The 26492-nt window shown below is 35.0% G+C and overlaps 2 protein-coding genes and 1 pseudogene across 2 annotated transcripts; all 3 read left to right on the top strand.

The window, feature by feature from the left end:
- Positions 1-1649: 1649 nt before the first annotated feature.
- Positions 1650-13442, top strand: LOC142630435 (alpha-N-acetylglucosaminidase-like; annotated as a pseudogene).
- Positions 13443-14682: 1240 nt separating this feature from the next.
- LOC142632919 (uncharacterized) lies at positions 14683-17559 on the top strand. Its single transcript, XM_075807231.1, has 2 exons — positions 14683-14876; positions 16992-17559. The coding sequence occupies exons 1-2, from the start codon at positions 14683-14685 to the stop codon at positions 17557-17559; spliced, it is 762 nt and encodes a 253-aa protein (XP_075663346.1).
- A 6215-nt stretch (positions 17560-23774) lies between these two features.
- LOC142630750 (uncharacterized) lies at positions 23775-24498 on the top strand. The gene has a single exon (XM_075804791.1). It carries the CDS (start codon positions 23923-23925, stop codon positions 24190-24192), a length of 270 nt encoding a protein of 89 aa, XP_075660906.1. The 5' UTR covers positions 23775-23922; the 3' UTR covers positions 24193-24498.
- Positions 24499-26492: the final 1994 nt, after the last annotated feature.

The raw sequence follows: 26492 nt of genomic DNA on the forward strand, positions 1-26492 counted from the left end.
CAAAGACAAAAATATTGAGAAGGTATAGGAAGACAACAAAATGTCACGACACGATTATTACCTGCTCTGCTGAAACCGATGTGCATGAGTTTATAATATTAACCCCACCAATTGATTTCATGGGACATGAGGGGAACAATATGTTCACAGTGCACAGTACACCCACAAAGCCACAACTCAATATAAGAATCATGCCTTTAACTAGGCCCAAGGTTCCAAAACCCATAGACAATCCATCTGAACTCATCCCAAGGCCAGGCAAGGCTCAAGCTGACACAACAAATTAACTATTTTTGGGCCGTCCATTATAAAAAACCCATATGAAAACAATTTTAAAAAAAAAAAAAAAAGATAAGAAATAAGTAGATTGTAAACTCCTGGATTTAGTTAGAGGTTTTAATTTGTGATTATTTTATAAATTTGTCTCATTTAGTTGAAAACTAGTAAGGAGATATTTTAAGATATCTAAATTTAGAGCCCACAGCCTAAACGGCTTGAAAACAGGAAGCTCATTATATAATAGTAGAATAGATATAGATAAAAATAAAGCTTTTGTTCATTTTATTCTACTAAGTTCCAAGTCTATTCAATTAAAAGTCTTTGGGTCAACTTTAGTTAAAATATTTATTAAAAAAAATTCTAGAAAGTATTTTTTTTAATCATTAATTGGATGCTTTAATATAAAAAAACTCAAAGAGAAAAAAATAGATAATTGACTGTAATATATAACAAAAGTTAATAATGATGCATTAATTGAATAAATTCGAAATATATAAAAACCAAAGAGTTTAGAATTAGTGAACATTACAAATTTTAAAAAATTGACAATTTCATTTTCTACTTAACAATATTCTTACAAGACTTTTTAAACAGTTAAAAAAAATAAGAATGATTATTAATAATATTTAAATTATATATATAAGAATTATACTGTGCATAGTTATTAAACCCAAACCGACCCAGCTAGTTGAACCGGAAAGCCAGTGACCCGACACCTAGACTAATCCGGGTGTTTAAATGGACCGTTTATGCATATGACCCAATCAAACCCAGTCAAACCCTGCGGGTTTATGGTGACTCGAGTAACCTGGATAGGTTTATATAACCCGATTGGATTTCTAAAATTTGTAAAATTACATCTATAGGTCTACTTTATTGACTTTTTTGTTATTTAATGTGTTATATATGGTAATTTAAATTTTAAAGAAGGGAAAACCTTTAAAAAAATTATTTGTCTATCTACTACCTCCAAGACTCTAGTCTTATCAAAAGATTAGCTACTCTGTTATTGTAAAACCTTGATTTTGAATTATAATTACAAATTTAATTTAAGCATATGTTTATTTTTTATAATTTGCATATTTATGTTATGATTTCTCAAACTTTTATATATATTTGACCCTATCGTTTGTCTGGTGATCCATTAGTTAAATCAGTAACCCAATGACTCAACTCATAGACTAAGTCAATATTCGGACTGGGTTTAATAACCATTATAAAAATATGCATCTTAATGAATATCTTTTAAGTATAATTTTGATATAGTCACAGCCGGCCTTCATGCATATGAATGAGTTAGTAGCCAATTTAAAGTAAAGAATGAAAGCAAAAAAGACAGAGCACCGAAATGAATTGCGAAGAAACAGGTACAAACAGACAAAAACAAACCACCATTTCTGATACAGTCACAGCCGGCCTTCAAAATTTGTCTCAACCTTCATCATCAAAAGATTCTCTTTCTCTCTCTCTCTCTCTTCAATGATCGTCACCATGCAACATTTCTCTCTCTATATTTATAAACAACCTCCATAACCATAACAAACCTTCCTTCCTTTTTTTTTTTCTCTATCTCACTAACCATCATGGACTCTCACTTTCCCGCCATTATTTCTCTCTCTCTCATCTTCGTGCTCTTCAGCTCCTCCTTCGCTCACTCCTCGACGATCGGAGTCGAATACATCTCGCGGATTCTCGAAATCCAGGACCGCGAGCGAGCTCCTCCGGCCGTCCAAGTTGCCGCCGCTCGCGCCGTTCTCCGCCGCCTCCTTCCTTCTCACTCTTCTAGCTTCCGTTTCGAAATCGTCTCCAAGGTCTTTCATTTTACTGCAATTTCAATTTTTTGTTACTCTGTTTGGCTGCCGAGAAAATTTCAATTTTATTGCTTCGTTTAGTTGCCTAGAAAATTGAAATGAAAATACGTACATAATCAGCTGGAAACTGATTGTTGATAGTGGAACTAGAAAAAAAAAAATGCAGAATGTGACTGTTGATTAATGTTACTGTGAAAATTGTACTGTTAGACTGCTCTATAATTTTTGTTAAACAAGTATTTTGAAAAATTGCACTGTCTTGTATAATATTCTCCATTCTTGCAAAATAATTTGCAAGATGATCGACCATCAATAACTATCTTTATCATAAAATGTTTGAATTTCAAGTATTTGTATCCTTAAAATTATATGCAAAAGTATGTGAGTTTATGTCTGATAGTAAATGACATAGCTTGTTAAGAGCAAAGAGAATTTGTAGTCCAATGGTGGAGTTTTTAAATTTAATCCAATAAAAATTATGAGGTGCTGAAACATCACATAGAGTTATACTAAGCGTAATTATGGGCAAAGATTGGGTTCAGTGCACTGGACTGGTTGAGATGATGACACACATTCACTTTTGGCCATGTGTTGCCATCGCAAAGTGTCCAACGTACTAGAGGCACTAGACCGAAGTCAAGTTCATATTTATATATTTCATTTTTTATTTACAAAGAGGATCTCACTCATTTATTTCTTTTACTTTCTTAGGAGCAATGTGGTGGTGAGTCTTGCTTTATGATCAAGAACAATCCATCTTTCAGTAGAAATGGGGATCCGGAAATCTTGTACGTTGAGAATGAGATTTCTTTATTCGCTACACAAGGATTTATCTCTGTTGAATAGTTTAGTGTCATTATTGGTGTTGACTTGAGCCCTGTGTTCAAAATCTTTTGTGATGTTTTAGTTTACTTGGAAATGAAATTCCTGAATGTTTGCTTTTGTAGAGTGTAATATTTGTGATGACATATTGTACTCGCTAACACACAAATGTATAAGCACATTCAAATGTGTGGTGTATTACCCCCATTGAACATGATTAGATGGTAACCGAAATAATGTGGCTGACGCATATGAATGTGACTTTCATTTCTTGAATAGAATTATGGGGGTCACTGCAGTGGAGATTTCGGCTGGTTTGCACTGGTATCTGAAGTATTGGTGTGGTTCACATATATCTTGGGATAAAACTGGTGGAGCGCAGCTATTTTCAGTTCCTAGAGCGGGCTTGCTCCCCCGTGTTCAAGATGCTGGTATCATGGTTCAGAGACCCATTCCTTGGAACTACTACCAGAATGCTGTTTCATCTAGCTGTAAGATTCCCCTTTCAAATTGCAATTATCTTTCTAGAGTATTTGTGAAAGTGAAACTATTATAACTGCATCTCCAGTGATTATGGCCTCAAATTTCAATTGTATTCTGATAGATGTTATTACTGTTTTCTTTCATCTGCTTTTGGAAGATTCTTTTGCTTGGTGGGACTGGAAAAGATGGGAAAAGGAAATTGATTGGATGGCTCTGCAAGGCATTAATTTGCCGCTAGCATTTACAGGGCAAGAGGCTATTTGGCAAAAGGTTTTCCAGGTAATTTCCTGTGGTTGGCTTTATGCAATTTTCCATGAGTTTGAAAGAAATCTTTCAGTCTCTCGGTATAGTTTTGCTTCATTGTGTGTACTTGTTGGAAAAAATTGGTTACTAGTAACATGGATACTACAATATTTTTATGATTTTGGCTTCATGAAAAAGCTATATGTTTTTTTTAAGGTAAATTGTTTAGTCAGTTCACTATATTCAAATGACAATACTAGTTCCAGTTACTCATGAGTCATAGATAGAGTAAAAAATAATTTAGCACCTATTGATTTGTCTTTTAATGATTTATTATTAATCCTCTAGCAGAAATTTAATGTAAGCAAAACGGATTTGGACAATTTCTTCGGAGGCCCTGCGTTTCTTGCATGGTCACGTATGGGAAATTTGCATGGGTAAGTTTTTAAATTTTGATTAGTTGGTTTTCTGTTTGTAGGGCTATATTATTTTCTGACTTGTGAAACTTTTTCTTAATGACCTTCTAGTGTGTGTTTAACAACTTGACATGCCTTTTCCCCCCTAAATTTTTATGTTAAATTCTTGATTGTAACAAATTTCTTGCTGGAGTCCTTTTGATTTTGTAGGCTAATACTTTTCAGCAGGTTGAAATGCTAATTGTATCCATGCACCTCATTATTTGAAGCCTGTCACTTTGACATGCCAGTTTGGCATCTGCTGTTATCAAAATCTCTTTTCTCATGAAAACTAGTGCAACAACTAATAGCCATGAAAACGATGGCTATTAGTTGTAACTGTTTTAGTTTTAATTTTTTTTAATACTTTTTCTTCTAACTTATAATGTTTTTATCAACAGATGGGGTGGACCACTACCACAAAGTTGGTTGGATCAACAGCTGATTCTACAGAAGAAAATTCTTGCCAGAATGTATGAACTTGGGATGACTCCAGGTGTCAATGTATCTATAACATTAGTCTTGATTTCCTTACTGATTTTGGAATTTCTATGTATGGTTGCAATGGAAAATTTTATGATAGTAGTAGAACCAGTGAAAGTTTTTAAGAAAATCAAGCATTTCTTTATCTTTAAATCGACATTTCATTTTATTTGGAACTTAACATGTCATTTTATCTTATAAAAGGTGGTTGTTATCTCAGGCTGAACCTCTCATTTTGATTTAGGTCAATCTTCATTATTAACATTTTTTTTTTAATTTTGATTTATGGATTACTTCCATTTTCCCCATTGTGTGGATAATGCTCGTAATGCATGCAAAGTTTACTTTTCAGTTCTTCCTGCCTTTTCTGGAAATGTTCCTGCAGCATTGACATATATATTTCCATCAGCAAAGATAACACGTTTGGGAAATTGGTAAGTACTGCAATGTGCCAACTTAACATGTGAACCAACACTTACCTATCAAAAAAAAAAAAAAAAAAACGTGTGAACTAACACCTGATGCCTTTGGCTGATGGCTACATAATGCCACAATACAAGAATTGCTTACTTTCTTAAACTTACTAATATAGGGGATGATCACGTGTTTCAAGTGACTCTTGCCAATTGGGGTTAGTACTAGTATTTCAAGGGGAGTGGAATATGATCAAAAGGATCTATTTGAAGGCATAATCTATAATATCCCTGGCTGTGTGAATTTGGACCATGAAGGTGTTGCACGGGTGTGTACTAAGTTCCACATCAAGAATGTACTAGGTCAATCTGGATTATTAAGCAATTGCTTGGAGCTTCAATTCTAACTAGTCTTTTTGAGGTATAGCACAAATGTAGTTATTCCTCATGTTGTGACAAATTGTGGTAGATTGAACCTATAAATGTTGTGTGGCTTGGAGGCAATACAACATAATATAGGTCTTAACAAGGCCTGATGAGAATGTTAAAGATGGTGTATATTTAGTAGCACATCGATTGTGAATCTAGTCCAATATAGGCTATATAAGCAATTGTTGGGAGCTCAATTTTGACTAGTCTTTTTAGGTATAGTACTGATAAGGCTAGTATTTTCCTCAGGATTGTTACGAAAACATTTCCAACAAATACCAAAAAACTAAAAAACTTCGTAGATTTACTATTTTGTCCTTATGAACAGAAAAGGCCAGAAATTTTAATTGGGTCAGGACTTCCAAAGATATAATTGCATGCATATATGTTCCAAGTGTCATTTGTCATATACATCACGCACCTATGCATTCCACATCTTATAGAAGATGGACCAATTCCTAAACAAAATAGAACTTAAAGAGCAGTTGCAATGACTTGGGTTGCCTTATTTGTGAAGAAAATACATTGTTGGAAGAGTGGAGAGAGCCTTTCCAAGTAAAAATGAAAACAAATAGGAAATGAAGTTGGAATAAATAAAAATGTAATAATGTACAAAACTCAAAGATCTAAAACCTTCCTGGGTTAGACATGCTTGATGAAAAGAATTTTATAATGTTTCTAAAATTAATACCTTGGAGAACCATGGAAGTCCTGAAAGGCCTCAAAGCCCAACAAAAAGCTTGAAGAGCTAGGATTTAACTGTTGTACTGTTTTATTTTAGTTTCATTAACAAACTTACAGATGCCCAATCCATCTCAATTTATAATTTATATATGAGAACCTTTTATCTCTTTCAGTAAAAGCTGAAGACCTCATCTTCCTTTTCTTGATCCTGCTTCAGGTTCTCAGTTAAGAGTGACCCTAAGGTGTGCTGCACATATCTTCTTGATGCAACTGATCCCTTGTTTGTTGAAATTGGGACAGCATTCATCAAGGAACAATTGAAAGGTGCACTTATCTATATACCCATGCCTGTGCATATGAAATCAGTAGGATCTTACACGTATGCCTAAGAAAGATTAGTGTTTTCATTTTTTGATGTGCTTGGAATTGCCTTTTTGGTCAGAATATGGAAGGACTGGTCACATATACAACTGGTAAGATATTCTCTCAGTTCCTAATCTTTAAATTCATTTTAACCCTTGCTCATTTGAGTGAATATGAAATAAATGTTCAACGTATATATCATGAACCTATACAAGCACAAAGGTCAGAGGGGGGTGCCAAAGAAATGAGTGTGATCTTCAAAGTTCTCTTCTTTTTTGATCTTGAAATCAACCATAATATGTAATTAAAGGCCTGAGTTACAATTCATCTAAAAGCAATCATTACTCTGTGGATGACTAAATGCACCTGACTGTTCTTTACTTTTCAGAAGTAATTTTAAGAGGCATAAATCAAAAATGTTTCATTAAGATGTTGGAGACGTTGAAAGGGCTGATTTAGCTACCCGTCATCAGTGCATTCTTTTGAAGTGAAAAAGTTATGTACACAATTAAAATTTTATCCATTGCATGCATTAGACAGTGCATGCTTCTATATTCCTACTGCTTTCTTCAATTTTTATGTTTTTTCTTCAAATTGGAAGTATTTTTCCTTAAGATTATATTATATCATGTAATGATTTCTGAACCTACTCCAGTGATACTTTTGATGAGAACACCCCACCTGTAATGACCCGGAGTATATCTCTTCATTAGGTGCTGCAATCTTCAGGGGAATGCAAACTGGTGATGATGCTGCTGTCTGGCTAATGCAGGTGAAACTATTACTTGTGATTTTAGGTTTTCCTAGGATGCAGCCATTTTCCTTGACCTTATGATTCAATGCAGTTTTTGCACAATTTTACATGTATCTCTGTGTGTGTGTGTATTTTTTTTTTTTTTTCAATTGATATTAGCATAAAGATCCACTGTGGCCTTGACTTTCTTGTATGTTGTTAAGCTTCAGTTTTGGATCTAACATTCTCCTCCCTACCTTTTTTTTGGCAGGGGTGGCTGTTTTCATATGATCCATTTTGGAGACCTCTGCAAACAAAGGCAATATAGTAATATCTATATCATACTCTTTTTGTGATGCTTTTCTAGTTATTTATGCATGTTCATTTTTAAGCATTTCAATCTAACACATTACTTATTTCATGTAAGAATTGGTATTAAATCATCTGCAGCTCAAGCCAAACTCAATAAAGATAAGACGTTTGTTAACGTAACATTGAAGCATTTGATTGGAACTATCAACTTTGAAGTGGCCTTTTTGTATCTAAAGTTTTTGAGCGATTGGGAAAGAAGAAAACAATTTAGGGAAATTAAAGAGATAAATTTAGGGCAAAAAACCTGCAACGTTGGAAAAATCAATCATGATTTCTTGCTATATATTTTTGAGTAAATTATGCTTTAAAGGTTGATCATGATTGTGGTCTAGTTCACTTTTATGTTGCTTTTGGTTGACAGTAACCTATGCTTGTTTTCAGGCACTTTTACAGTCTGTTCCTGTGGGGAGGCTGGTCGTCCTTGATCTGTTTGCTGAAGTGAAACCCATATGGATTGCTTCAGAGCAGTTTTATGGTGTTCCTTACATATGGTAAGTCATTTCCCCATTTCTAGTTATCAAAGCTATCCAGACAAATATCTAATTGAGAATTACTGTGTTGGATACTTGTTAAATGTGGACACTCAGCGAGTCATGACCACTCATAGAATAGTTTAAATGGGCTGTAGTGTTTCGAAAGCTTCTATATAATTAGTATTCCAATTTATACTTTTTTTCCTTTTTATTTTTTCTTTTTTTTCTTCTCCCTTTTGGTGAATAAGAATCAAAATGCGTAGCTGGCATTTGCCTGAGCTTGTCCTTGAAGTATAGAATGATTCCATTTTTCCCGTATACATTAAGAATGTATATGGTAATACTGAAAATTGTTACATTGGCAATTGAAATTGGCCCAGCAGTGTTTGGTTGGTTTCCTGAGCCAACACCCTACATCGTTGTCAAAATGTGAAACTTGTGTTGGGTCTATACAGTAAGCTGTTAGAAAGTTCATTATGTGCTTATAAGAGGGTTTTTTTTTTTTTTTTGGTTCTGTTACCTTTCTATGTTCCATTTTCCTTTTGGTTTCTTAGTTAATTTCTTGGTTTACTACTCTGCAGGTGTATGTTGCACAATTTTGCAGGGAACATTGAGATGTATGGAATTTTAGATTCAGTAGCATCTGGACCAGTTGATGCTCGTAAAAGTGAAAACTCAACGATGGCAAGTTTGTCCATTGTGATTTTTGTTTTTTCCTTCAAGATATTATCAATTTTCTTGTTTATGTCATAGCGTCTTGCAGCCCCATCATGTCAATTATCTTGTGTCATTGTAGTTGTGGCTGCATATGATATCTGCTACGACATGTTAGGGTTTTTTTTTTTTTTTGGTAATATTTCAGCAAAACTATTGAAAGAAAAACCAAGTAGGCAATCAACACTCACAGACTGAGGCTGAACAGACGCACAACCCAGTACAGGGGCAACAGGAACCCTAAACCACAACACAAACATTTAAGGCAACCCTCTAAGCCAATTCACAGCCCTTTAACTTGCAGAGTTCTGACAAGAAAACAGAAAGTGGCACCCCCATTAACAACATGACACCCTTTTGAGGATAGAATTGCAATATATTGGTCTTTTATACCCTTTTGAATTTTCTTAAGAAAATATTTATGCATTAACGCTCCATTTGTTTTGATGTAAAATATTTTCCAATTTTACCGTGTTTGTTTTGCAGTAAAATATTTAGTCAAAAGTAAAATATTTTCAGTCAACTAAATCAACCTAAGCAAATTTTTGTAAAATATTTTACACTTAAAATTTTGGTAAAACATTTTCCATTTGCTCACTCCCTCGCCATCTTCACTCCTACTCACTTTACGCTTAAACTCTCCCAAATCAAATTTCTCTCCAAAAACCCAGCCACCTCCGGTCCCCTCTCCCACCAATCTCCGGCTCCAAGTCTAAGGCACCACCGGTCAACTCTAGCTTCTGCCGGTGCCCCCATCGTCAGATCTATTTCCCTTCTTTCATACCCATCTCGCATAGAAAAAGAAAGTCATGAGGAGGCTTCTTGGTGGGGAGCTGTGATGCCGGTGGTGGTCAAGGAAGCTTTCCAGCATGATTTGGATAGCTGCGATCAAAGGAAGGTGCTACAGTTGTGATCTACCATCAACGTCTGGAAGGTGCTACAGTGGCAAGCAAAGATAAAATGAAATTGTGAACTGAAATTGGTTTTTATTTCGTGGTTTTTTTTTTTTTTTTGCTTTCTTTTGGGTGGTTATGGAGTTGTTTGATCGGATTTGTGGTTTAATGCTCATTGTGGATTGTTGGTGGTTTGTGCTCAGATTTGTGGTTTAATGGTCAGATTTTTAGGTGGTGGCTGTCTTTTTCCTCTCTTCCAGATTTGGTTTTTCGGGTGGTTTAATGGTTTATGCTCATTTTGGGGTGGCTGTTGGTGGTTTTTGCTCATTTGGGGTGGCTGGTGGTGGGTTGCATTTTCGTGTGTTTTGTGGTTCCAAACACTTGAAAATATTTTACGGCAAATATTTTACAGTAAAATTTTTTACATGTAAAATATTTTACATTTGAAAATATTTTACATCGAAACAAACAGAGCGTAAATTGCATAGATCAGATACTTTTATGATGGTTGGAAGTAATAATACATCATGCAACATCGACAAATGGACCAAGATATTAATCGTTTAATTACTGATGGCTTGAAATTAGAGTGGTAAATTAAATTTTCCAAAATTCTCAGGATGAAAGATGAGACCTCAGAAAATTTTATTGAGTCTGACAAACTTAATTGTTGGCTAACTGATTAAGCAAATTCCAAATTTTTTCATGCATTTTTATATGCTAAAAATTTCATCATTTTTAGAATCATCTCTTTACTCTGAAACAATAAGGATAAATAGAAAAGTAAATGTTAATATATATTGACACAGGCATGCTTTATTTATGAGATCTAGTATATGATGTTCACACCTTGCATGTTTTATTTGGAGCCACTTTCCTTGGTCATAGCACTCCGACAATCATAACTAAGAATATTGCAATGCAGCATAACCTCTCTCTCTCTCTCTCTCTCTCTCTCTCTCTCTCTCTCTCTCTTCATACATTACAGAAGCACATGCAAATGTGAATTTTTAAAGAAAAGATATCGATTACAAAGTAACACTGATAGTCCTTTTGCACAAGTTCTTTACTATTTTATTTAGATCATGTATCTTACTTTACCTATTTACTTACCTAAAGGTTGGTGTTGGAATGTCAATGGAAGGTATAGAACAGAATCCTGTGGTTTATGACCTCATGTCTGAAATGGCATTTCAAAACAACAAAGTTGATGTCAAGGTAATGTTGAAGTTTTATCTCAATTTAAAGAATGTTGCTTATTTTATCCGTCTGTAGTTTCATTTTACAATTTCGAAGTTAATTCACAAGCAGGATATGGTAACTTAGTTTCCCAAGCCTCCCAAATGGGACAAATTTTGTCCATATGTCATTAAGTAGGTTATGATTTCATACCATGGATTGCATGATGTGTTCCTTGGAACTTGTACCTTCTGCCTGAATTGCCTTGAGCAGCAGTTGATGTCTGCTATGTATAAATATCACCCAGAAATTGTGGACATTCTTTCTTGGAATACTTTGAGAATTTCATTTCCAGACTTGAACCCATGATATCACGTACATCTTTCATTGTTTCTCGATGTTCTTGAGCTTTTGTAAATTCACCTCCCACTTACAGTGTATTTAAGTATTTGGTTTTAAATTTTCTGTAAATTTGATTCATAAGCCCCTTTAAAACTATGTTTTTGGTTTAAAAACTTTAATCAAATCTGAATTTCTTACCTTTTTCTTTTCCATCTCAGTTTTGGTGTTTGTTTGGAGGGGATATGGATTTATAGGAAAAATTGTGATTTTGAATTAACATCACCTGATCATCCTTATTTCAGTTATGGATTCATTTATATTCAAAAAGACGCTATGGCCAATCAGTTCCCTTAATACAAGATGCTTGGAATATATTATATCACACTGTCTACAACTGCACAGATGGTGCCTATGTAAGTTCCCCTAACTTGCTTCATGTATGTTTGACTGTAAAGTAATATGGCCTTTGTATCAATAATTCCTACAGTAAAAGGATTCTTGTATGTTAAATTTTCACAAATATGCATCAGTTTGACCTTTTACCCAAACAGCTTATGCGTTATAGTACTCGTAATCCTTTCATTTCCAATTTTGATGTAACAGTCTCATATTGCTTCTGCCTGGTTGTATAGAGGTTTACCCAGACTGATATAAAGAAACTACCTGTATTATTGTTGCAACATTGGTTAATTATATTTGAGTTGCTATTACCTGTACAGATATGCCTAGCACATTAATGTTTGTTTGAAACTAAACCCTTATGATATGAGAACAGGACAAAAACAGGGATATAATTGTGGCATTCCCTGATGTTGATCCTTCCTTTATTTCGGTACCGCATGAAAGGTATAATCAGCAGAGAAAATCACTATCAAGAAGATCAGCCATGGAGCAAATAACTGATTCATTTGATACACCCCATCTATGGTATTCAACTTCTGAAGTAATACACGCATTAGAACTTTTTATCTCAAGTGGAGATGAACTATCAGAAAGTAACACTTACAGGTTAGCATTTCCTGGTTTTGAAACACTATTATATGATAGGTAGTGATGTCTTTTTTTTCTAGTTATTCTTGAACTACTACCATTGGCGCACACTTTTCTATGTATTTCCTATTGTATCATGTTTTTTCCATATCAGCTCACATGTCCTCTGTGCTTAGGTATGACCTTGTCGACCTAACTAGACAAGCTTTAGCAAAATATGCAAACCAGCTATTCTTAAAGGTTATAGAAGCCTATCGGTTGAATGATATCCATGGAGTGGCCTGTCGTACCCAGAAGTTTTTGGACCTTGTGGAAGATATGGACACACTCTTAGCTTGCCATGAGGGGTTCCTTTTGGGGCCTTGGTTAGATAGTGCACAAAAGCTTGCTCAAGATGAAGAACAGAAAAAACAGGTGTGTATCCCTTTGACTTGTTACATATTTCTTCTCGAATAACATCACAAATCAGTTCATTTTAATTGATGTGATTCAAAATTACAGTTTGAATGGAATGCAAGAACTCAAATAACCATGTGGTTTGACAACACAGTGGAAGAAGCTAGTCTGCTTCGTGATTATGGTATGATAACATTTTCTGCCTTGATGTTTATATTCTCTCTACAGTTGGACCTGTAGGTATTCCCATTTGGCTCCGAAAAATTGTCCCATCAGGGTCACTAGCCTTTTTCTAAGTTGATAATTGATTATAACAGTAACCTCAGCTGCACTTTCTTTGATTCATCTGACAACTACCTCTTTGCAACCTATATGTTTGTTCTCTACATCCTACAATTGTACATTGTAGAGAGATGAAATTTTTCGCTTGATTATAGCTATACATTAATGTAATTGTTATCTTTTCCATATTTTTTAGGAAACAAGTACTGGAGTGGGCTTTTACGAGACTACTATGGCCCTCGAGCAGCTATATATTTCAAATTCTTATTAGAAAGTTTAGAGAAGGGCCATGATTTTCAGTTGAAGGATTGGAGAAGGGAATGGATAAAGCTTACAAATGATTGGCAAAGGAGTAGGAAGGCATTCCCAGTGGAAAGCACTGGAAATGCTTTGAACGTATCCCAGTGGCTTTATAACAAGTATTTGCAAAGTTCAGACACTTAAAAATTACCCAATGAAGCCGGCATTACATGGACCGTTGTACTCCTTAGAAAATGAATAATCTGTAAACTGGAGCTTAGGCGCAACAATGCCTTTTGTAGTATATCTACCTGTTCTTTCCATGCTTTACTAATCCAGTAATATTGTTCTCTCCATGATTTACTTGTCTAGTAAACTCTCTCTCTCTCTCTCTCTCTCTCTCTCTCTGACAAGGGTATTTTTAGTTTTTGGCATCATCACTCTTTAAGCATCATAATAGTGCAATTATCCGAACACCATTTCCCGCATTGGAGATTAAAATCCTTGCAACAATTCCTAAGTTCATTACTGGCTTGGCAATGCTTCTTTTTTCTTTTTCTTTTTTTTTTCAATCTACAGATTTAAGGACGAGGCAACGCAGATGAGATAGAGATAATGTTAAAGCTATGGGCTGAATTAATAATGAGTGATGGTAGGGGAGGAAAATGGAAATTAATTTTATTGTAAGTAGCTGCCTGCAATGTCTAAGATATCAATTTAGACACGAAACCATATCATGCTGACTAGCTCTTTCTTTTCTTTTCTTTTCTTTTTACTTAAACAAAACTGACATCATATTCATTTATAATAAATATCTGTTATAATAACCACACAGTCGAACCTTTCAGAAATAATGTTACTGTAATTGAAATGGTCTTAGCAGAGGTTTTGTCCAGTGTGTTTGTAACTGAGTTAGGAAAGATGCCAATTGTATTGCACATGCCCTTGCTAAATTTGGTTTTTTAGATATTAATATATTATTATACAAGCACTCTCTTCCTCTTGCTAGTGCTGAGCAATTGAGGGAAAATGTTACTCTTCTTTGTTGAATAATGAAGATTGGGTATTATACAAAATTAAAACATTTCCAAAAGTATAAACTTTTTTTTTTTTTTTTGAGAATCCGAAAGTATAGAACTTAATTTAAAATTTGTAGGTTGCAAATTACACCCCTAAATTTGGAGGTGGTCGGATTTTACTTTGAAGTTTCAAAATTTAGATTTTTTACCCTGACATTATAAAATTTAGATTTTACCCCCTAAAATTTAAGGTTGTTTAGATTTTACATCTCAAAATTTTGAACTTTTAGGATGTAAAATTCAAACACCCCTAAAATTTATGGAGTAAAATCTAAATTTTAAAACTTCAAGGTGTAAAATCCAATCACTCTAAAATTTTAGAGAGATAAAATTCAAATTCTTAAACTTCAGAATGTAAAATCCAAGCACTCTTAGACTTTAGGAGTGTAATTTGCAATTTATCCAAACTTACTTTCATATTACTTTTTGGGAAATGCTAACATATGTCCTTAGGGCCTTGATTAATAATTTATTGATTAAGAGAGAGTTTCAACCTATAGTGTTCACTCACTAGGCTAATCAGAATGGATATTGGGTCTACGGATTCAGCTAGTGTTATTATGAAGCCCATGTTGGGTAAAAGAGAACTGGGAGAAGCCATAAACGAAGAATGCAGCAGAGACACTGAACATACGTCTCATAAATGTTCCAAGGTAGATGGGGAAGCTGACAACGCTATGAAAACATCGGCGGGGGTGGTGGACCACCTTTGCCGGGAGTAATGAAACTACTGAGTTGGAGCTGCCAAGGGCTTGGGAACCCTTGGACAGTTCATAGTTTTCACAAGATAGTGAAGGACCAAGCTCCCGAAATTTGCTTCCTCATGGAAACTCGGCTCGATATCAACGGTATTAAACATTGGTGTAGTGAGCTACCTTACAAGAATAAATTTTTTGTCGAAAAACCGGGGTTGGGTGGAGGTCTTGCTATGCGATGGAAGGAAGAAATAAGGTTGGAAGTGTTTAAATTCTCAGATAACCAAATCTCTTCTTGGGTGACCAAGAGTGATGGATTTAGATGGTTGCTTACCGGTTTTTATGGTTGGCCAGAGGTAAGAGATCGCTTCAAGTCTTAGACCCTTCTCTCCCATTTATTCTCATATGTGGATGGTGCTTGGATGTGCATAGGGGACTTTAATGAGATGTTGAGTTCAACGAAAAAGCTAAGTTGCCGGCCAGCTCCACCCTAACAACTTGACGCATTCCAAGAAGCTTTGGAACTCTGTCGCCTCGCGAACCTAGGATTTGTTGGCTACCCTTACACATGGAATAATAGGAGACCCAGGACTGCCAACACTAGGGAACGCTTGGATAGGTGATGTGCATTGATAATAGCTTAATTTTGCATATTTATATCATTGTTAGAAAGCATTATCATACTTATTTTGAGGTAATTCATGCATTTTATATTTGGTTTTGGAATAATGGTGAATAATCAATTTTGTGCTTAATTGAATCTTATTACGTGAATTTATCTTTTGTAGGAGAATGGAATTAAATAAGTGGATTTGTGCAAAGAAGAAAGTTAATGGACTTTACTTTTGCAAGGGCCATGATGAATTTAAAGAAGACCAACCCAATTAAATTTAAGTCCAATTGGAGCAGGGAATCAAAGGAAACTTGCATCAAATCCAAGTTCAATTCGGATTAGGATTCCAGCCTGCACATCAGTTAGTATTTTTGTCATAACTTTCGGCTCAGATGTCCAATTGAGATGATTCAAGTTGGACTGGAAAGTTAACTTAAAGGGCTACAACTTTGTAGTTTACAAAAAGTCCGAATTCTGACGTTAAATGGGCCAAAATTATCGTTTAAGTGAAGCCTAAACATTTTGAATTTTCCCCAAACGGGAATTCAACTTGTAATAGGATTTCTTGACCTATTTAAAGTCTCTTTAGGGCAAAATTCAAGGGAGGCCAGTGCTAAGGCTGAGGGCTGAACATAGAGATTGCGGCTACTTCTTTGGTTTTCTTCCATGACAGTTAGTTTTATTTTATTTGTCTAGTTTAATGTTTAGTATTTTATTCTTGTGTTTTATTTTAATTACTATGAGTAGCTAAATTTATAATTAGGGTTGAGGATGAAACCTTATTAAGGATTATTAGTAATATTTATGTGATTTGATTTTCCCACAATAGTTGTTCTTTAATGATTTAAATTGTTCTTGCTTCATATCAATTGACTAAGATGAGATTCTAGATATGAGTTCAATCATGTTTTTCTCATGATTTAGGATTTGTCTTAATTAATTGAATGCTTGGTTTAATAATTCTTGATTATAAAATTAGATATCGCTTGTGATTTATCTGTCAATGGATACAATTTATGATTTGATTTTTAGAATTGGATATATCTTGTGATTTGTTTGGCTATAGATACAATTGATGATTTGATTTTATACTTAAGAAGCGAAGAAGAACATGCTTTTGAATTTTTAAAATAAGGATTTTAATGAGAATATTTTCCATGATAGCAAGATTGATTTCTAGATTATCATGTAGTAGTTGGAAAAAATTAATGATCATAAATATATGCTGATATGACTTACAAGGCGGATTCCAAAACCTTAATTCATTTCCCTTGATTGTTTACATCTTTTTATTGCTTTATATATTTTGCTTAGTTTAACTATATGCTTAATTTTATTATTTGCTTAGTTTATTTACTTTCAAAACAACCAATTTTTATTAAACTAGATTATGATTAATTTGGTTAAGATTTAAATAATTTTCCTACGTTCAATCAAGTCCCTGTGGGTTCAACCTCGTTCTTGTCAAACTATACTTCGGTATGGTTCATACACTTGCGAGTATTTTAAAATTTCACAAAAATAGGGCTGTGGCCAACGAAGCATGGAAGGTGAAGTTCCCTGGAATTACTGTCACGCATATTATCTCGCATGCATTGGACCATCTTCCTTTGATCCTCCAAAACCATGCAGCTCCAAGACAAAATACTAGAAGAGATTGTGGGTTTAAATTTGAAGAAGCGTGGTTGTTGTGGGACGACCGTGCCAAAGTAGTTCAAGATGCATGGGAAAACAGTGAGGTAGGTGAAACAGCATCGGAAACGGTCAGGTTGAAGATAAATGGGTGTAGCATGGATTTGAGGGCTTGGGGAGCTTCCAAAATTCGTGCTGGCACGAAAGAAATAAAGGATTTGCAAAAGCAGATTGAATGGCTGACTAGCGCCCTGTCCACTGAACAGTACCGAAGTGAATTTATTCAAGCAAGCAAGGAGTTGGATGAATGGCTAAGAAAACAGAAAGTATATTGGGCTCAAAGGTCTAGGGTAAATCAGATCAAACATGGAGATAAAAACACCAGATTCTTCCACTCAAAAGCAACTGAAAGGAGGCAGAGGAACTACATTAAAGGAATCTTGGACCCACAAGGTGGCTAGTGTGAGGAGATAGAAGAAGTGGCAGGAGTAGTTGTGGATTATTTCAATAATAAGTTTTCCACAAAGTCATGCAACCGGGTTGAGGAGTGTCTTGAAGCAGTACAACAAAAGGTGTCCCCTGAAATGCAACAAACATTGTCTAGTGAATTTACTGCAGATGAAATTAAAGCAGCTTTATTTCAAATGGAACCTACAAAAGCTCCTGAATCAGATGGTATGAATGCCATTTTTTATCAAAAATTTTGGCATATCGTTGGGGATAATGTTGTGTCTGCTGTTTTTGAATTTTTTAGTACGGGTTTTTTGCCTCCTGCCCTTAGTCATACTTATATTGTCCTCATTCCAAAAATTAAAAATCCTGTTAAGGTCTTTGATTATAGGCCTATTAGCCTTTGTAACGTTATTTACAAAATTATTGCAAAGATGCTAGCCAACAGGTTGAATCAAATCCTGCCTCAAATTATTTCTCCTACATAGAGTGCCTTTGTGTCAGGAAAATTAATTACAGATAATGTACTGGTGGCTTATGAAGCTCTACATACGATGCATGGAAGGAAGAAATGCAAAATTGGGACACTTGCCATGAAACTAGATATCAGTAAGGCTTATGATAGGGTAGAATGAGATTTTTTGAAAAATATCATGTTTAAATTGGGTTTCCCTGGCAATTGGGTGGATAGGGTTATAAGCTGTGTCACATCACCTTCTTTTTCTGTCTTAATTAATGGAAAGGCTTATGGTATGATTCATCCCACTAGAGGAATCCGTCAAGGAGATCATCTATCACCTTATCTCTTTCTTTTATGTGCAGAAGGATTTACATCTCTCTTACAAAAAGCAGAATTGGAAGGGAATATCCATGGTGTTTCCATTTGTAGGCGAGCTCCCCGCATCTCACACCTGTTGTTTGCAGATGATTCCCTTTTATTTTGCCAAGCCAGGGACAAGGAAACAAGGGCAGTAATGGAGATCTTGAAATTGTATGCAGAAGCTTTAGGCCAATGTATTAACATGGATAAATCTTTCGTGTATTTCAGCAGTAATACCTCTCCTCAACAGAGAGATGTGATCAAGGTTTTGTTGGTGTGAGGGAAATGGACAGATTTGAGTCATACTTGGGTTTACCAACCTTGGTGGGACAAAAGAAATACCATACTTTTTCTTTTTTAGAAGATAGGGTTTGGAAAAAGCTTCAAGGGTGGAAAGGGAAAATGTTGTAAATGGTAGGAAAGGAAATACTAATCAAAGTTGTGGCTCAATCAATCCCACCTACACTATGGGAGTTTTTCAACTGCCAGTCAAGTTGTGTGAAGAACTTCAAGCTTTATGTGCCCGGTTTTGGTGGGGGCAAATTGGGAATGAGAGGAAGATCCATTGGCTAAGCTGGGAAAAATTAACTAGACCAAAATTGGAAGAAGGAATGGGATTCAAGGCTTTACGATAATTCAATTTGGCGATGCTTGCTAAACAAGGTTGGAGATTGTTGCTAAACAAGGTTGGAGATTGTTGCCTCAAAGCACGGTATTTTCCTAGATGCAATTTTTTGGAGGCCACAAACTCTCCCACTAGCTCTTTTACTTGGAAGAGCATTTTGGCAGCCAAGCCAATACTTAAGAGGGGATTGTGTTGGAGGGTGGGCAACGGAGCTTCTATTTGGGTGTTAAGTGATGTGTGGATTCCTAATCATCCATCTAATAGGGTACTATACCCAATTCATAATGTAGAAGAAGATTTGATGGTTGCTGAACTTATAGACCCAGATACAAGGTGGTGGGATAGAGAATTTATCATGCAAAACTTTAACCGTGAGGATGGGGAAGCTATTCTACGTGTGCCTCTAAGCAGAAGAGTAATATCCGATTCTCTATTTTGGACCTTCACCAAGTCAGGAGAATATATAGTGAGATCAGGATATCATGTGGGTCGTCTATTGGAAAAGGAGAGGGATGGGACAGAGAGTTCTATTGGAGTTGTGGGAGGCACCGTTTGGAAGATTTTGTGGAAGCTGAAAGTGCCAAATAAAATCAAAGTATTTGGTTGGCGAATGTGTCGTAATATCCTGCCCACTCGAGTGAATTTGGCCCGAAGGAATATCATCCAGGATAATAGGTGTGAGGTGTGCAAGATTAAAGCTGAAACGGAAATCCATGCCCTGTGGAATTATGGAGTGGCGTGAGATGTATGGGCGGGCTGCTCGGCGCGATTACAGAAATGCGTTGGAGGCCAAGCTGATGTGCTTCAACTCATGGAGGAGTTGATGGACCATCTGTCCACTGATGAACTCAAGCATTTTCTTGTCCAAGCCTGAATTATTTGGAACAAACGAAATGGTATAATTCATGGGAAGAAGCTGCAACCACCTGAGGTACTAACAAAACGTGCGCAGGATCTGTTAGAGGAGTTTAGACGTGCCAATATCCAGCTTTCAATCCCACCCACAATACCAAGCCCGATAAGATGGAGACCACCCCCTTTAGCCCATTTCAAGCTTAATTTTGATGCTTCGATCTTCCAGGAAGGTGGGGCATCAAGTATTGGAGCCATTATCGGTAATGATAAAGGGGAAGTCATGGCAGCTTTGTCGAGAAAGGGTCCCCCTGTGACGTGTAGTGAAGAAGCAGAGATTCTTGCTTGTCGTCGTGTTGTGGAATTTGCGATGGAGTGTGGTTTTACAAAATTGGTTCTGGAAGGGGATAACCAAGCTCTCATGAATGCTTTGAGTTCAAGGAAAGGGCTGCTGTCTCGGTTGGGTCACATTCTCCAGGATGTGATATGCATGCTTAATGGACTAAGATGGTCGTAGGTTCTATTTGCAAAACGAAGCGCTAATACTGTTGCCCATGCTCTAGCTAGATACGCCAAGGACCTCCTAGAGGATGTTGTATGGCTTGAAGATTCTCCTCTCCCAGCTGTGGAGACTTTGTACTGTGATTCAATTTCTATTTAATAAATTGTGAGGATGATTTCCTCTTCAAAAAAAAAAAATATAGTATCCACTCCTGACAATAGTTATTTATCATTAAACTAAAATACTAATTGGTTTTCAGTGTAGGTAGAAATTAAACTCTAAATCCCTTATTTAATCATTAAATTTAAAGGTTTAACATATATATAATTTACCATTATTTAATGATATTAAGTTAATCAAAGAAAACTCCAACCATGCATGAACCACCTAAGAGCGAGTCCAAATCTTCTGTCTCACTTTTCCTGCTCCACTCTATACTCCACTAATAAAAACTTGCCACGTGTTCATCTAAGTAATTAAATACTATTATTAATTAATAACTGTAGCATTAATAAGTCAATAATGATAGTATTTAATTACTTAGATGAACAAGTGGCAAATTTTTATTGGTGGAGTATAGAGTGGAGCAGAAAAAATGAGACAGAAGATTTGGACTCCCTAAGAGCAGGCGTCATTAGCTACAATTATGGACCTTCTTAGATTAGTTGACCATAATAATACAACATTGAGAATTAGTTCTATGATCTACTATCTAGAAGCCCTATCCGCCTATACCTTTCTGTGTCTACTATTAATTTTTTTAGTTGAAGCCGCTGTACTTTGACAACGCGTATGAGATAATAATATGAAAGTTGAAGCTGGACTTCTTGGACAGGAGCCATGTGCAACATAAGGGAGTAGCTTCTAGGAAGATGGGCCAATCTCCTATATCCAGCAAATGCAGGTGGGTCACATGTGACGATGTGTGAGGGCAATTTGTCAAAAAAGTCTTCTGGATAGTTCCGGATCCTTCCTTACCCTATTATAATATTACCTCAGAAGCTCCCAGGAGTACACGCTTATATGGATTTTACAAAACGACCCTTGTGTTCCTACAATAATGAATTAATAATGACAGAAAAATGTTTAAAGAGTTAGTACTAATTTTATAGAGTTACAAAAGGGTATGATTATGAATTTAAATGTGAATAATTTTTTTATAGTTAATGACATATTTGATGATGCACCCATAATTAGTTGGCTAATTGTTTGAAGAAGAGTGTTAAAAGCAGGGGCGTAGCCTGAATTTTTAACTTGGGGGCCCGAATTACATGCTTGTACATTAATTATAACTCATATTTATGTCCATGTATGTGTAAGATAGATAGAGTTAAAAGAAATAAAGAAATGAAACTTAAAGATTAAGAATGCCACCCAAAAAAAAATCACTAGTTTAAGCAAAACAATAAACTTTTAGCGACTTTCACATTTGAATATGCACAAACATAGTGCACTTTTGTTTACTTAAAAAAATAAATAAATAGCATCTGGACAACTTTGTGAGTGTGTGTGTGTGTGTGTGTATTTGGTTTGAGTAAACATGTGTTTTGTTGGTGAAGTCCGCTTGAGAAACTAAAATATTGTAATTGTAAAAATAGTCATATTTCAAAATAAATGCTATAAAGAAATTAACATTGTATGATGTATAAGACCCACAACAAAATAAACACATGACAATTGCTCTATAGTCAATTGCTAAACCAAAGGCTAATGACTAAAAGGTAACTAATATTTTTACTTTGTTTTAGTCATTTTATATGCAATAATTTGCTAGACAACCCACTTAGCTAATTATTTTCATTACTTCTATATACCTTTTTTAATCCTAATAGTTCCATGCTCTAGATACATCCAATTGTCAGTTAATAAAATTGAGACATACTTATGGTATCAAATATTTTTTATCACTTGTGCTAGTGTGTTATTCTATGTAGTTTTGAGAGATAATTGTCTCAGCCATTTGATTTATAATACAACCACAACATATTTCAAAGGGGAAACCACTAAAACTAACATTAGACAAGATATGTGAATTTTTTTGGAGGGGCCAATTGATACATTTGCAGGGGCCAACTTGTTTTTATATAGTATTAAATAGGGGTTTCAAAAGCTTGGGGGGAGGGATGCCCCCAAGCTTATGTGTGCCTCCACCCCTGGTTAGAAGAGTTGCAAGACAAAAATCACACTATTAGAGAGCATCGAAGCAGTATCTGCTTAAGTTTTCTTAATACTTAAGTGGGGAACTCACAGATTCCCAAGAAAGTTGAAACACAATAATTGTAGAGTTTTTCACTAATATCTTAAAATGTAGATAATCTAGTGTTTATATAGGAGTTTGAACTAGTTGTCTTTCCATGATTTCCTCCATTTTTTTCAAAATGGAAGGCGTAGAATAATGGTGGTGAGATTCTCAAGGTTTGTACCCAAAACTGAAGAACATGGGTCGATGGACGGGGATCTCCTTGAGATGCACCTTCTTCATTCACCTATCATCCAATGGGTTGGACAACTGTATTTGGATGGCACAAGCTGAAGGATATATGTAATAAATGTTGGACGAACTATATTCATCATAATCTATTTATAAAATTTATATGGTAAAATTTAAAATTTAAAATTTTACAAATTTTTTTTTCTTACCTATATTATCGAATCTTAAATTGCCCGTGTTCACAAACATTCCTAAAATTTAGTCCCATATACTATACTTTTTTGTTTTTTTGTTTTTGTTTTTGTTTAGAATCAACCTTGATATTATTATCATATCAAAAAAAAAACCTTGGTATTATTAAATTAAGTTAGAAAATAAGCAACAATGACAAAAGTTTAAAATTCTGATGGACAGACTCTATCCAGACTACTTTGTTTGTTTTGATGAAAAATTTTCTATAAAGATAATTTTTCGTGTTTTCTAGTGTTTGGTAGTATATAAAAAAAATGTAAAAAAAAAACTATCTTTGGTCAACAAAAAAAATATGGCTTATTTTTAGAGATTGTTTTTTATTAATTTTTTTTGAAAAATAACTCTATCTCACAATAAGTTAAATAAGAGAAGTTAGAAGATTATTTTTCAATTCACTTAAAGTAATTACCAAACATAGAAAAATAAAATAGCTTTATAAAAAATACTTTTTAAAAAATAACTCATTTTTTAGAAAATAGTTTTGCCTAAACAAACAAAGCAAGGAAAAGAAAACTCAGCTCACCTATTTCTGTTTAATATAATTATATAATCTCCCGTTTTAAGTCCAAAATAAATGTGAAAAAAAAAAAACATAAGGACTTTCTTGTCCAGAAAAAAAAAACAAAAAACAAAAAAAAAAAAGGGTGAGATTTTTGACTTATAAATTGTCGCCTATCCTCACATGTAAAATTCCATAATGGTCCAATCTCTACAGTCGTATAAGTTTCCTCAAGGTTTGGCCACCCAGTCTATAAAACGTTTACATTGACAATATACAATTCCATTAATCTTCCAATACCAATTCCCAAGACTTTCACGACTCTCCCTCCTCTTATCATATAGTATCATACATCTTTTCCTTGTGAAAAAGGAATTCCAATCTCTGCAAACAATGGAAGGAAACAACACTTATGGTGCATCATGGGCAGATCAGTGGGACTACAGCAACCCAGACCCTATTCCTAACGCTGCAGACACAAAGAAAAATGGAGGTACTTCTGCAAAGTACAAGCAAAAGGTTGGTGAAGGGCTTGGAAAGACCAAAGCTGTGGCTTCAACTGGCATGAAGAAGGTGAAGGAAGGGACTACCTTGGGCTTTCACTGGATCAAGGACAAGTATCAAAAGACTACCCAGAAGAATAAACAGTCCTCTAATTATTAGTCCTATAGTTTAGATTGGAGATGTCTCTTCTTTTCTTTCTTTCTTCAGTTTCAGTTTCATGTTGTTCATGACTCTTTTCTGTATTCGTTTATTCATGTGTACTATATACATACACTTTTGAGATTTTCATTTATGGTTTAGATTGGAGATGTCTCTCCTTTATGTATTTCTTTCAGGACTCTTTTCTAGATTCGTTCGTTTATTCACGAGTAATATTATACACTTTTGAAATTTTCATATGTGGTTAATTTGATTGTTATGGATATTTTTCATCTTTATTTGATTATGAATCTCGTAACTTTTTCTTGATTTGATCTTTATTGTTATGGATATTGTTTTTAATGATCTTGATTTGATCAGTCTTTGCTTTTTTTTTTTTTTTTTCAATGGATGAAAACAGATTTTTCTATTAGGAAGAAAGTTATATGTAGATACGCATGTAGTGACGTTTGACGGTTTATTTTTATATGTGTATTGCCAAAAAAAAAAAAAGGAAGACGCATTCAAGTAAAAATTGGTCAAATTTTAGGTTTGATAGGAAAACTGTTTATTTATTATTACTATCAGGTTGAACGCCAGAGGATCTGCGCATGCAAAATGCAATTGTTTAGTTTTGATAAGAAAGCTGTTTCTTATTGGGTTGAATGCCCGGAGAAAATACAAGGTGTTTCAGATATATGCATCCTAATGAAAGTAGGTCATACACTTGTGGAAGAAGATTATGAAAGCTTATTAATGGCATATATTACTAGAATACTATAGAAAATAACTGCGGAATATGGGATAGAACACAGAACAAGATACAACAAACTGATAGATATTATTATGTTGAACAAGTTTTTTACAAGACTGGAAGACATAGACTGTAAAATATTACACAAGCTAGCTGACTCTCTAATTTTTCTTACTTTTATGCACTCTCTCTTTTCTGTTCTTGTTTCACTCTGCTAAACTAATGATACAAAGGGCCTTTTTATAGGCAAACATCTTACAAGAAGACGAAATAATTTACAGTAACAAAGCGTGAATTCTGAGTTCTTGCTTTACAGGTGTTGGAAACTGGCGGAGGACGCAGTACTGGCTGGCTTCTGCAAAATCTTCTTCTGACATTGGAAATCCTGGAACTGAAGTAAAGGACATAGTAATCAAACCTCAGTTGAAAAAATTAGCACAAAAACTTCCCCCTTTGCAGATTCCAGGCACAGGAAAAAGGATTTTACAGACAGATGCAAGTGATGAGTATTGGGCAGCAGCTCTCTTTGAAGAAATTAATGGAAAAAGAAGCATTTGTGGATGGGTCGGTTATTGGGTATACACATAAGGGTGGAGGAATTATTGTGTATTTTAGTCTCCTTCGTCCTTTAGTCTTTTACATTTGGTTTCGTCTCCTTTCCACTTACTTCTTCGTCCACTTCTCCCTATATGTGGTATCAGAGCCAACCTTTCACTGTGAACTAGCAGTTTTATGTTGCCTACCTTGCACTCAACATCCATATACATGCAATCTTTTCCAAAAACTGGTAAAGCCTTAACATCAGTTTCTCTCTCCTTTGATTAGTACACTTGAATTATTGTCCTGATTAGTATGCTCTGTGATTAACAGTTGCCACTTATTGTGGATCCTCTGTGATAATCACATCAGAAAACGGGATTTGATAATCAAGTAGAAAACTAAGGAGTTGTACAAAAAAGTGTCAAAGAATTATTTTTCCTGAGTAGTCTAGTGGACGAGAGCCTAGGAGTGGCGTTTTAGTCCTGTCAGATCTTAGGAAAATTGTTCTTCATTTTAGAAACAGTCATGGCCAGTTCCAGTTCATCATCCTCAGCAGTCACATCCTCAGCAGTCACTGATACCATTACCACTTCTTGTGATCTTTCCCTTAGAAAATCTACTGCAAATAGATTAGAGTATCTATATGAAATATCCCATATTCCTGAAGATAGTAAAATACCTATTACAGACTTCCCATTGTAAACCCCTATACTGTGTTTGATAAACCCCAAAAAACTTTCAAAAAATCCATAAAAAAATTTCTAGGTCCTTCCCAACCCTCTAGTGTCAAAGAGTATGTCCAAGCTTCAAAATTTGACCAATTTAGTATTCCAGCCAGTGAGAAAGAAAATTTTATCACTCTTGCTCTTCCCAGAGAGTTTGTCATTCCATGGCAAAGACAAAGTTATACTCACCTCCATTTTGGTGCAGTAAGACTTGCACTCACCTTTCATGGCAGAAAAGGACTCCCTATAGCTTCTAGAATTGCTCTCCTTGATTCTAGATTTATGGAATATCACAATGCAGT

The sequence above is a fragment of the Castanea sativa genome, chromosome 4 (assembly GCF_040712315.1).
Source record: "Castanea sativa cultivar Marrone di Chiusa Pesio chromosome 4, ASM4071231v1".
NCBI classification, from domain to species: Eukaryota; Viridiplantae; Streptophyta; class Magnoliopsida; order Fagales; family Fagaceae; genus Castanea; species Castanea sativa.